Here is a 13,556-nt window from a genome sequence, read left to right as displayed (position 1 = left end):
TTTATTCAAAACTAGATGCCTAAACTGGCATATCTAGACAGATTTTTACTCTGCACTTGAGCTCAGAACTCAGTTCAGTTGTGGAGCATCGATTCAGGACACAGAGCACCTGAATTCAGGGTCTGATTTCCATGAACCACAGAAGTGATCAGCTGATCTAATTGGCCTCATATGTTATCACTTCAAATCTATAACATGCACTAACTGTTAGAGATGGGAAAACATTTAGTTATTGTTTGATAATTTTAGTATTACCATGCTGGCCATGAGTCAATACTTTTTCCTTATTTTAGACATTTTTTTAATTCTATAAAAGGTGGAAAAAACTGCCTACCATGCAACAGAAAGCGGTGTGATTTGTTCAATAAAACATTTACTTTCAGGTCTCTGGTGTAGCATCGCAGGAATCAAGCCTATCATCACAAGGCTGAAATTAACGGAATTAAAGGCTGAAAGAAAAAAAAAACGCATTGAGTCAAACGTCTGGAAGAACTACCTTAATAAGTGAGAAAGTAATGATGAGTTAGACATGAGCACTGCTGCATGAAAAGCCAAGAATTGTGGTAATGTGACCACCAATACAACAGTATGACACCACATGTCAATTGCCAATTGTCAATTGTCTATGGAAGTATGATTGAGCCATTTTCCGTAGTCGAAGAAAAGGGTACACCGAAAGCTCACAGTATTGTAATATCAGATCACAATATGCATTGAATCAGCACCCAGGTATTGTAAATCATGTCATCACAGGGTTTCTACTGATTCTCATCTCTAGCAGATGTCATATGCAGTGCATCTAAAGGCTCCTGTCAACAGATGCCTCCTATCAGTCCAGGGTTTTCTGTTTTTGTTTCACCAGTTAAGAACCTGAGTAGCAGTAAATAGGTACTTAATTAAATAATTATGTAATTGACTGTCATTTTATTTGTTGCATTGCAAATCAGCCCTCTTCCCCTACACGCCCCTGCCACTGCTACTGAAAAAGTCCTTGATGAAATGCTGTATGTACTTGTCGTTCTCCTCTTCTAATCATTCTGTAACATGCCCTAGTTTCGCCTGGCCCTAAGCGGACTCTTTGACCCCGTGACCGAAACAGTCTGGGCACTTTGATGTTGGCCACAGTGATTGCGTCACTATTTAGGAGGCGGGTGTTTTCGCTCTGTTTCCTCCTATCATTCAGTGATTTGAGGCCCTTCTGTCAGTTCTGCAGTTTGTTCGTGGTTACCCTGACGACCTCTCAGCTGGTTTTGAGTCAAAATGTCAACAGGTTGACAGAAATGTCACAGCTGATGTGGTTTGTGCAATTTTATGTAGCCTGTATGGGCAGAGCTTGAAAATAAAAGGAATGTTCCAACATTTACAGTCTTCTTTTGATTAGTTAGGTTTGTTGTATATAAGGCAAATTGTGATTTAAAGGGATAGTTCACTCATTTTGAAAAATGTGATATTTCACTTGCCCCCCAGCTGTTCTGTAGCACAGCAGTGGTGCTATCTTCCTCTCATTGTTACTGAGTGCTGGATACTGGCTGGATGCTCCAAATGCTAACTGTTAGCCTCCTGCCATTGAGGTGGACTTCCCCCCAGCTAACATTTTAAAAAACAACCACCTTAATTCAATCAAATCGTCAAATAAACAAAGTTCGAGTATGCATAGCAGAATTTTCTCGGCCCAAAATCTCTCCTCCTTAGTTTGAACAAAAAAAAATAAATAAATAAATAAAACATTAACTCTTGATATCTTAAAACTATCTTATCGATATCTAGATCTTAACTATCTATATCTTAAGTCTATTGCTTGCAAAAATGGCTCACAACTACAAATGAGCCACCAAATAACATTACCCTAGCTACAGCTTACTTTGCTAAGCAAATGCCTTATTCACTTACAGTATCATTACCACAGCATCAGTCAGTTTCAATATCAGTTTCAATCCAGTATTTTATGATGATGGGCAGTGCCGTTATGTTTACGTTTCAAGGTTGCCAAATAACTAGAGCTGGAGGAAAGCAGCTTGGTCCACTTTGGCATTCTCTGCAGTGTTAGAGTCCAGTCATTTAGTTAGTCAACAGTTAACGGTCGTAAAGTTTTTTTTTTGACTGTGGGTGTCGCCAGTCAGCTTCTGAACCAACCTCTTTCTGTGTATGTAGCTAGCTTGCTGACCCACAGCACACACTGTAGCTTTCTGTGGTGAAGAGCATTAATTTGGAACAAAGAGATACAGTGATGTGGTCGCAGCTTGTCAAAGGCCTTGACAATGGTCAGTTATCATCCTGCAATAGGGCGTGCAAATTTAAGATTTCAACCAATAAAACCACATCACAAATCTTGAATCATCCTGTATTATCCACCTCATCCCTTCAAATAGAATTGTGTTTCTCTCCCAAACTGATATCCTATTGGTTTGCACTTCTGAATGATCCTTCCCTTCAGTATGCCCTGCCCAAACATCCTGTTTTATCACACACTACATTAATCAAGAAAATAAGAGTCCGTTTTATGGGTTTTGACAGTTTATGGGATACAGTGTCATATGAATGTGACCTCCACTCTTAACATCACAAATACACAGATTTTCCTCCCACATTACCGCCTTTATTCATTGTCTCCATAATGAGTTAATGCATTGTGCTGAGTCCCAGGTGACACACACACACACACACACACACACAGACGCATACACAGGCCTGTATAGATTTCTCCATTGCAGCCCCGGCAGGTCTAATAGTGATGGATGTGTAAGTTGTAGCTGCCAAGATTGGCCATCCAACCTTCAGCTGCCACCTTAAAGCCTCCTCTGCCGCCAAAGGCATTTTACCTCCTCATTAAGATGGTTGATTGTTGTCTAAAGTCATTAGGACACAGTCACCCATTTACACCTCCATATTCAGGCTGTCCCAGAGCATGCGCTCACCTCGCTCCATCGTGCAGGATGTTGTTGTTCCATTCATTTATTCTAACCTCTAGATTGTGGAGCTCTTTAATGCCCTGCGTTCCATTTAGTCTCACATCACAGTGGAAACAGAAAACATATCCAGTCTGCATGTACATGAGTATCCAGGAAACTGTGGGAGTCCGATAGACTGCGGGACACCACGTGATATTATGATTGCCTATCTAATCGGCGGGCGTGGCTGAATAGAAGAGGGGCTTTCAGGTCTTTAACAGACTGGGGATCTGAGGAGAGAAGCTGTATTAGAGAGTTACATTGCAGAGCTGAGTGCAGAGTCGTCAAGTGTTACTTTTGCTTGGTAGTCGTGTGTGTGTGTTTGTGTGTGTGTGTTTGTGTTTAAGTCTTAAGTTTTTTGTAGCCTATTACCGGAGTGTGATGTGAAAAGATTGCGGGTAGAAATGAAGACTAATTGAATCGAGCATTTTCCCTAGCCAGACACACGTAATTCTTATGTTGACTCCCCCAAGCGTGAAGACTGACTTCATTCCGTCTACGCTTATTTGCATATTCATTAGTTCCTTAAGTGAAAGGTTTGTTAACATGCAAAGTGACACTGTACCTATTGCTGTTTTCTGTAAGATTGATGAGGCACTGGACTTGCCACCCTCTAGTTAGCAGGGGCCGTGGAGGATTTAGCGCCGCTTTTCCCCTCTTAACTGAAAAGAAGAGATGGAAATTCTGCCAATTAGACTGCTTTCGTTGGGGGGTTACACATTATTCAGCTTGAGAGATTAGTTGAGAAAGTGGGGAAAGGCTGTTGGAGTTTACTGACTAGGTTCCAGCACTACCAACATTTTGTGCTGCCACAAACTCTATTTTTTATTTATTTGGCGGTAGAAAGAGACTGACATGATTTACTATGCCAGTACAACATGTCTTTAGAGCCTATAATTAAACAACTGGGCCAGTGGCTACTTTTTTGTACCTCTGTGCACACGCATATACACTATATTACCAAAAGTATTGGCTCACCTGCCTTTACTCATACTATGAACTGAAGTGCCATCCCATTCCTAACCCATAGAGTTCAATATGATGTCGGTCCACCTTTTGCAGCTATTACAGCTTCAACTCTTCTGGGAAGACTGTCCACAAGGTTGAGGAGAGTGTTTATAGGAATTTTTGACCATTCTTCCAAAAGCGCATTGGTGAGGTCACACACTGATGTTGGTCGAGAAGGCCTGGCTCTCAGTCTCCGCTCTAATTCATCCCAAAGGTGTTCTATCGGGTTCAGGTCAGGACTCTGTGCAGGCCAGTCAAGTTCATCCACACCAGACTCTGTAATCCATGTCTTTATGGACCTTGCTTTGTGCACTGGTGCACAGTCATGTTGGAAGAGGAAGGGGCCTGCTCCAAACTGTTCCCACAAGGTTGGGAGCATGGAATTGTCCAAAATGTTTTGGTATCCTGAAGCATTCAAAGTTCCTTTCACTGGAACTAAGGGGCCAAGCCCAGCTCCTGAAAAACAACCCCACACCATAATTCCTCCTCCACCAAATTTCACAGTCGGCACAATGCAGTCTGAAATGTACCGTTCTCCTGGCAACCTCCAAACCCAGACTCGTCCATCAGATTGCCAGATGGAAAAGCGTGATTCATCACTCCAGAGAACGCGTCTCCACTGCTCTAGAGGCCAGTGGCGGCGTGCTTTACACCATTGCATCCGACGCTTTGCATTGCACTTGGTGATGTGTGGCTTGGCTGCAGCTGCTCGGCCATGGAAACCCATTCCATGAAGCTCTCTGCGTACTGTACTTGGGCTAATCTGAAGGTCACATGAAGTTTGTAGCTCTGTAGCAATTGACTGTGCAGAAAGTCGGCGACCTCTTTGCACTATGCGCTTCAGCATCCGCTGACCCCTCTCCGTCACTTTACGTGGCCTACCACTTCGTGGCTGAGTTGCTGTTGTTCCCAAACGCTTCCATTTTGTTATAATAGAGCTGACAGTTGACTGTGGAATATTTAGGAGCGAGGAAATTTCACGACTGGATTTGTTGCACAGGTGGCATCCTATGACAGTTCCACGCTGGAATTCACTGAGCTCCTGAGAGCGGCCCATTCTTTCACAAATGTCTTGTTTCACAGTCTGCATGCCTGAGTGCTTGATTTTATACACCTGTGGCCAGGCCAAGTGATTAGGACACCTGATTCTGATCATTTGAATGGGTGAGCGAATACTTTTGGTAATATAGTGTATGTGAGTTTCGCTCTCAAACCACAAGGAAAATAGTCATTACCGACTCAGTGATTGCAAACATGATTAAAAGCTTGTGAAAAGCTTGTATTATTTTGACACTAACATGTCTAACTAACAAGTCCTGTCTTAATGTCTGTGATGGAATATTTTGACTCCCACTGTGTTAATTCTGGCTGAAATGCTAATCCAAGCAGCATTTTTACACAGAGGCAACACATTTTGCAGTATAAGAATGCACTTGTTAGTTTCCTCAACTAAAACGCTCCAATTGTACCGCTGTAAACCTCTCTCTCCTCTGCCATTCTTTTGTTGGCAATACCATCGCGGTTCGTCACAGAAAGATACATGCGCAAAACAAACGTGTGTCCGTAATGTAATGTATTTCTCTAGTTGGATCTTTTGGCTGGTAAAATAATGGTACCTTTCAAAAACGCTCTTCCAAGTGGAGAACTTTGAATATGCCGGTTTGGTGTTGTAGTGCAGCAGGGAAAACAGGGGAAGTGTTTTGTGTATGCATTTAATAATAATAATAATAATAATAATAATAATAATGATGACAACAACAACAACAACAATAATAATAATAATAATAATGATGATGATGATAAACTTTATTTATATAGCACTTTTCATAACATAAATGCAGCTCAAAGTGCTGTACACTTATAGCAATAAAACAATAAAAACAATAATTAATAGACAGTAAAACAATAAAACCCAATGAAATAAAAGAATTAAATACATAAGATAAAAAGATAAAACTGCCGCTCAAAGTGCTGTACACTTATAGCAATAAAACAATAAAAACAATAATAGACAGTAAAACAATAAATTTCACAAAACAAAGAAATTTCAGCATTTTTGGTACCAATGGCCAACTTTTCAGGAACTTTGTGAAAACTGTTGTATGAACAGAAAACAAATCAGTCAGTCAAATTTCTCGCATGTCTTGTAAATTTCTTGTAAACACTTCATACAGAGACTTTATAATGTTTTTTATAGCAGGCAGTTGTCTCTGTTTTTAAAATGCAGCTGCACTGGGAGATTGGACTAGAAAGGGAACTTAAAACAGAGACTTTCTCTTTGGCCAGCACAGTTTTCAAATATTTTTTTTCCAGAGGCCACATGTACTGACTCCATATTGTGTTATGATGCTGCGCTCACATTGTGGTGGCATGCATGTAGTTTGAGTGAATATGTCCAAACTCGCAACGAGCATCAGCTTTGGGTTAAGAAAATGAGTGGCTTTGCTCTATTTCAGCAACATGTCGCAGGTGCACCAAGCCTCTAACACTCTGCTGTAGGCTGGAAACTGCAGTAAGCTTCTGTGTTGGAGGGTAGGGATGGATGAAGAGAGGCCGATCTTGAAAGTAGAGATGTGAAATTGCAGATTTTAATTCAAGTAATGTAATGTCACTTACCACAGATAGGTACTCACTCAGGTTTTATATCGTTGGGTTATGGCTTGCTTGGTTCTAGTTAGGAACAGGTGTCATATTTAATAATTTCTGCAAAATATTTCCTATTAAACATTTTGATATACAATCAGACATAAATAATATAATACACAATCAGGATATTATTGTGTCAGTATATATGGCTTTTGTGAGCCTCTCAAAATCACCTTGGCAGTGAGGTATTTTACTAGCCATTCGTCAGGCTGCAGTGTGAATGCAGCATGACTGGCCACAGGGTAGCCACATGCTGGCACCAAGGAGGCCAGCGCCTGCCGTCATGTGTCCGCACCGTCGTCACTTAAGAAGAAACCTGCAGACCAGAATCAGAGGAGGATGGGGGGCGAGACAGCAAGAGGGGAAAGAGATAAAGAAGGGAAAAATGAACAGACTAAGGGAGAAGAAAGGCCAAAGGAGAGAGAGGGTGTGCCTCCGGCCCACATTAGCAAAGGTCCCCTCACACCGGCTCCTTAACAATGCTGTTTCTTCCTGCCTGGGTGACAGGAAACACTCTTAGAGGAGCCCCTGCGCACAGCTATCTCTTACCAAAATATCAGAGATCACGTCGGAGTCCCAAGCCTCGGTGATAAACTGCCTCACTGAGGAAGTTGGCCCATCAAGATTAGGGCTCTCACGATCAGTGTGAGGTGTTGGGATTGAGGTGAAATGACAGAAAGAGCTATGTAAGCAAATCAAGAGGGAAAAGGACACCCCTCTGTGCCAAGAGTTTGATGTCCAAGGCTGTAGATTGCAAGGAGCCAAGTGTACCATAAAAAAATAAGGAAATATTTGCCAGCCTCCACTTAATTTCCTTCAGCGCATAACCCACAAGGAAATTAGCTATTAATTATCCATTCTATGAGCCAGCAGCAGCAGTTGGAAAAGGAAACACTGTTGAAGGAACATTCATATTGATCTCGTTACAAAATGATCAAAAGTGAGCAACGTGAGCTAAGACAGGTCATTTAAAAAAGGGCATCAAAATGGGTTCTCAAGATGATTACTGTGTGTGTGTGTGTGTGTGTTTATGTATATATGTGTAGTTTAAAAAGTTGAAACATACAACACATTGCTCACCTCCATGATATCTCTCTTCTCTCCACTGTCTGTCCCCTGGTTTTCCTTCCCTCTCTGTCTCCTGTCAGCTGATAAAGGCAGCAGCAGTGGCAGCGTGGTAAAGCAGGGCGAGATGGAGCAGCGGGAGGGGCCCCGGGGCCGCTGGACCCCCTGCCACGTCGAGCTGACGCCCTGTGAGCTCCGCCTGTACACCCTGGACAGCAGCGCCAACCGCCAGCTTGGCACCGCCTATTCTCTGTCCCACTGCCAGAGCGTCGCCTCACCAGCCCCGAGCACCCAGCCCGGCCAGAGCACCCAGTCCCAGCCCGCTGACCCACGCACGCTCCAGGCCTTGTTCTTCAACAGCACCCGTCTCCAGCTGAGAGCGGCCAGCCAGTGGGAGGCCATGGAGTGGAAACGGCTGATGTGGGAAAGGGTGCTAGCAGCCAAGCCTGTGAGGCAGCAGCAGCAGCAACAACAACATAAAACTGGAGTGGAAAATCCACAGGTCGCAAAGTTTCCCACACCCATGTCCCCCTCCTCGTCACCCTCCCCCTCTGGTCTTGACACCAGGCCGGATGGTGACAGCGACACCCCCACCCCGGCAGAGGCTACTTCCTCCCTCCTCCCGCCTCCTGCAGTCCTGACCAGGCCCACCGCCCTGCCCTTGTTCACCCAGCGCTACCAAGACGTTCTCAAAGCCGGCCTCCTGTACCAGCTGACAGACCAGAACAACTGGCGGGCCTTCACCTTCGTCCTGACCAGATCTGCTCTCCAGGCCTTCCCTACCGAGGGCCGTGGGCCGGTATCTGAACCTGTCCTCAAGTACCCCCTGTCCTCCTGTTTGGCCGTGCAGCGCGACCAAGAGTCTGAGAATGGCGACCCGTGGACGGGGCCCGCTGCTGACCTCGGGGACCGTTTCCAGGCCGTCTTCCCCAAAGAGGTGCTTAAGCTTCGTGCAGAGAGTCAGGTCAAGGCCCAGGACTGGGTGGAGGCCCTGCGGGAGGCGGTTGAGGCCCAGAAGCCTGCCCAGGAGGAGGGAGGAGAGTCTGGTGAAGGACCTCCAAGCCTCCAGGGGGTGCTTTTGAGATCGAGACCGGCCAGGGAGAGGAGACAGCGAGAGGCCCAAAGAGCCAAGCGCCAGTCAGTCACCACCAGTTTCCTCAGTATCCTCACCTGTCTGGCTGTGGAGAAGGGGCTCACTGCCCAGAGCTTCAGGTGTGCAGGTGAATGACGATGACCAATATTTACACACACACACACACACACACACACACACACACACACACACACACACACACACACAGAATCACAGAATCACAGAATCAAAACCCCATTCAGATGGTATATTGAAAGATGGTTTTCAATAAGTTAGACAGAGCTGTGTAGTTTGGTCAGATGCTGTCATTGCAGACATTATTGCAAAATATGCTTGTTGGTTTAGTTACAAAGAGCATTGGAGAGTCCAGCATTGCTTTTACAAAGGCCAAGACTGTAGACCAGGAAGGAAACTATGTCTCAGCCTGCAGGATCTGACTCACCTGATGCTGCACTTTACCTTCTGCCTTTCCTTATTGGCAAAGAAGGCATGTATGTTATTAGAATCACTAAGCTGTAGTGAGTCCTACCACACTACTAGTTTGAACAGCAGGTAAAGTTATAACAGTTAAATTCACAAAAGCCTAAATTAATTTGTGAAATTCATTGGCTATTGATTATTAACACCACTGCAAATGAGTTGAAACCCAGAGGTGTCTTTCTGGATGGGACATGAATTAGCAGGTCATCGGTGAATGCTGTGAAAACATTGAATGAATCACTCCAAATGGGATTGCAAAGGATGAATTACCCAAGTGATAATTGTAATTACTGCCCTGTGATGGACTGGCGACCTGTCCAGGGTGTTTCCTTGCCTTCGCCCTATGAGCGCTGGGATTGGCTCCAGCACCTCCCCGCGAGTGAGGATAAGCGGTTTAGAAGATGAATGAATGAATAATTGTAATTACGCTAGTATCCCTGGATAAAGTCATCCTACAAGTTTGTGGTAGGTTGAGGATGGTCCTTGCTTAAAACAAAATTGAACTTTGGTAAATTGTTGGGTGGTGGGTGGTACATCCACATTGTGGTGAAATCTGCCCTGGGCTGCTAATGTAAACGTGTTTCTGTCTCTCCATTCACTTTCATGGCAAAACAGCTCCTAAAGTAACACTTTTAGCACCTAAACAAATGCAAAAAAAAAATAACGTAACAAGACACTTTACCAAAGTTCAATTTTGCTCACTGCTGCTCACCATGATTTCGTCCATGTTATTGTAGCAGCCCCTTCCACCAGTTGGAAGTAAACATTGGCCGGAGAGGTGATTTATCAGAATACCAGTGGTGCCTCTCAGCCCCTTTCAGCTGCTGACAACCACAGCACTACAAGGCTCCTATGAAGTGGTCACACATGTTGGGGAGGTTTGTGTAAGAGCTGTTATCTGTGCTAATGAGCACACAGGAGGGGAATACCTCACCAAGACTAAGTTGTCAGTTTGGCTCATTTCTCCATCTGTAGCCAGTGTCAGCAATCTGCTGTGTTTATGCAAATGATGAGGTGACTTCACTTGAGTGTGATAGCAGAGGAATAAACAGATCAACAACCTTGGACTTTTAGAGCAAGCCTAGTGTAGGAGGTTGTTAGGCATAGAAACAGCAGGTGTAGAATATACTGTAGGTAGCGCCATAGTCATCATTTAAATGAAAAATGAATAGGTTAATCATTCCTTTACATATGATTCATGATATTTCAATCAAGCAGCGATCCAACAACAAAAACATAAGTTGATCTATTGTAAAAGCTTCCTTGTAGTTAGTTTGGTTTGATTCATTTAAACTTTAAAGTTGAATTAAAGATGAATGCATTCAGATTGTATAAAGTAATGTAGTTTACATCCCACAGCCATGTGTATGTATCCATGTCTATGTATCCATTTGTGTGTCAGGACATGCTGACTCTCTTTGAGCTTGCTTTAGCTCAGAATATGTGTAGATGATTTCCCTCTTTTTTTCCTGCTGTCACAGTTGAGATACTTGAAGAAAAGATACTTGCATTTGTGAACGGTAATAGTCACCTTAGTTAGCCGTCTTCATCACTAAATCCTGATGCAGGGTCACAGTTTGCCACTGGACAACATGGACAACATGTGTCTCTGATGATTAAATCAATAAGAGTCACCAGTCATACTAGTGCAGAGTCGGTTCTGCTACAGCTCGTGATGGATTTTAAGATTGATTTGTTGTGAGTGAGTAGGTATATAGTTTACCATGCAGATCTAGGTTTGATACACAAAATACTGAAAATAGCATCTAGGTTGTCATATTTCTCTGAAAAGTTTATATTAATAATATTGATGGTTAAAAATATTCATAATTGTAAAAAAAATATATATACATTCACTTGTGTGCAGTACATGTTTGTCTGAGTGTGTGTGTAACTGAGTAAACCTCTGTTAGTGACACACACACACACACACACACACGTGTGGTATTCACCTTTGGTGCTTTCTCTGTTGTCGCTGGCTTCAAAAAGGTGATCAAGGTGCGTGCGTGTGTGTGTGTGTGTGTGTGTGTGTGTGTGTGTGCGTGCGCGTGCGCGCGCGTGTGTATGTGATGCTTGCCAGCTCTTTGAGTTGAGGAACAGCCTCCTCTTTCACCTTTACCAGTCATGGACCCCCCACCTTACTGTCCTTTCAGCCACATCACCTCATGCGCACTGGTTGTTAGAATGCATGTTTAGCCTGGCTTAAATCTTCATATACCATTTATAGTCCTGGTTGCTGAAAGCCCATAATAGTATTTTAATGATCCCATTTTTCCAATTTTGTTTTTAAATTGTTTTTAACAAGGTTGGTATATAATTATTAAGTGTATGATTCACTGAATCCACTGAATCTTTTGGTTTTAAAGCAAAATTGAATTTTGGTAGTGTGTTGTCTTGTTACCTGGACACGATATGAGTCCTCATGGTGGTGAAATATCCTTATTAGGTGCTCCATGCTCCCATGTTAAAGACTTTTAATCCAGAGAACTAGATTTCTATCTTTCTATTCACTTCCATAACATGGCAGCACAGCTCCCAAAATAACACTTTTACACATAAACCAATATGAACAAAGAGGATTATGTCAAAATAAAAACAACAAGTCCAGTTACCCATTTCTTGGGGTAATTAAACATGTCTATTCCTGTTACTTTCCTATTTGAAGTGGAAAGTAGATCCAGCAGGAAGTGTCTCTAGGAAACATCCACACAGTAACCTTGAGCTAGAAAGAAACAGCTTGATAGCACTTCTAACATGAATTGTAACACTCAGAAGACAAAAAAAGGCTATTGGGTCTTTTATTTTGGCATAATCCACCGTGTTTGCATTCGTCTATCTGCTAAAAGTTTGTTTATTTTTTGAGCTGTTTTGCTATGGAAATGAATGGAGAGATAGAAATACAGTGTTGTGGATAAGCAGCTCAACTAATGAGGAGATTTCACCACCATGTGGACTCATATAGCACCCAGGGAACTAGAGTGGGTAATGCAAAGAGGGAAAAGAAGGAAAGATAAATGAAGAATAAACCCAGAAAGAAAACAGCTTATATCTGCCAGTCCATAAATTTGATATGATAGTCACTGCTGTCTTTGGCTCTGTTGACCTGTTGCTTTACCTCAGGCGTTTGGGGTGTTTTCCAGTATCTCGTGTTCACCTTTTTCTGGATCCCAAAGCATTAAAAGCTCCTGCCCTCCTCTTTCCGTTCTATTAAACTCAATGCCGGGCCATCTGACAGCGCCATAAATGGCAGGCGGTGCTTTTGCTCTCCCTGGGTGTGAAACGTGGGCTTCCTCTCTCTCAGGAGGGCTTTGAATAATTGCTGCTCTCCTCCCCCTTTTCATTTGTAACAACTGGCTTATTAATGCAGGGCTGTTTGAAAGGCCAGCTGAAACAGGAACAAGGACAGAGGCCGTCTGGGGGCAACTGATGATAATTGGTAGGCTTAAAGCGCTGGAGGAGAGGAAAAAATGAATGAATGAAAGAGAATGAAAGCGGCGTGGGGATGCTACAGTGGTCAGCGCTGATGGTAATTGTTTGATTGAGGGGTTTCTGGACAGAGCTGGATGAGAGGGACAGCTGGATACATCCACTTTCTATACAGAGCTCACCTCTGTTCGCTCAATGCGCCTATTTCCCTCCTTTTCCTTCTTTACTTTGTTTCTTTCACCGGCTCATTCAGGCTCACTGTTGCACTACTCTCTCACTGTGCTCACTCAGATATTTACCCCATTCTTGTCTCCCTCTGTCCCTCTTTCTTTCTCATTTCTCAGTTCTCTGTGTCCCTGCTTGGTTTTGCGGGGTGCCTGCAGATCCTGTTAAGGTCTTAAAACACAAGATTTTGAATATAGCTTAAGTAAGGCATTTTGAGAACTACATTTTTTTTTCAAATCTTTTGCAGTTGTGTCTACCCTTGCTCTCATTTTCATATTTCTTTCAGTTTGGCAATTGATCTTCCATCACACTCTTAACTGGCATATTGGAGCTCGCGGTCCTCCACTAGCTCTCATCCCCTCACCCTCACTCCTTGGTACAGTGCCAGCTCCTTTTCAGTGCCAGCTTCTCCTTGTCAGTCACTTAAGGCTAAGAATGAGGAGTTGGGGCCAGTCTCTTGTATTACACTTTAATTGCTTGGTGCTAAACAAATAGCGTTGGCCTCCAGCACACTGCCAAAGGAATAAGTACTACAGAGGAAGGGAAGGGGAGGTTAGGCATAGGGGTTAGACTGATATATTGAGATGATATTAACCTTTATTAACAGGCACGTTATTTTGAAAACAGATGCCCTGTTGGTGGCACTAGAGGGAAGGCCATGGGTT

At 43.4% G+C, this 13,556-nt stretch overlaps 1 protein-coding gene across 4 annotated transcripts in view; it reads left to right on the top strand.

Moving 5' to 3' along the window:
• Positions 1-13,556, top strand: part of plekhm3 (pleckstrin homology domain containing, family M, member 3) — a 77,719-nt gene that overhangs the window by 8,917 nt on the left and 55,246 nt on the right. For all 4 annotated transcript variants that reach the window (XM_030081640.1, XM_030081639.1, XM_030081641.1 and 1 more), the window contains exon 3: positions 7,751-8,887. In XM_030081640.1, coding sequence (XP_029937500.1) covers positions 7,751-8,887 — 1,137 coding nt within the window. The remainder of the gene's footprint in view (positions 1-7,750; positions 8,888-13,556) is intronic.

The sequence above is a fragment of the Myripristis murdjan genome, chromosome 21 (assembly GCF_902150065.1).
Source record: "Myripristis murdjan chromosome 21, fMyrMur1.1, whole genome shotgun sequence".
NCBI classification, from domain to species: domain Eukaryota; kingdom Metazoa; phylum Chordata; class Actinopteri; order Holocentriformes; family Holocentridae; genus Myripristis; species Myripristis murdjan.
This window is presented reverse-complemented; position numbering and strand designations above follow the sequence as displayed.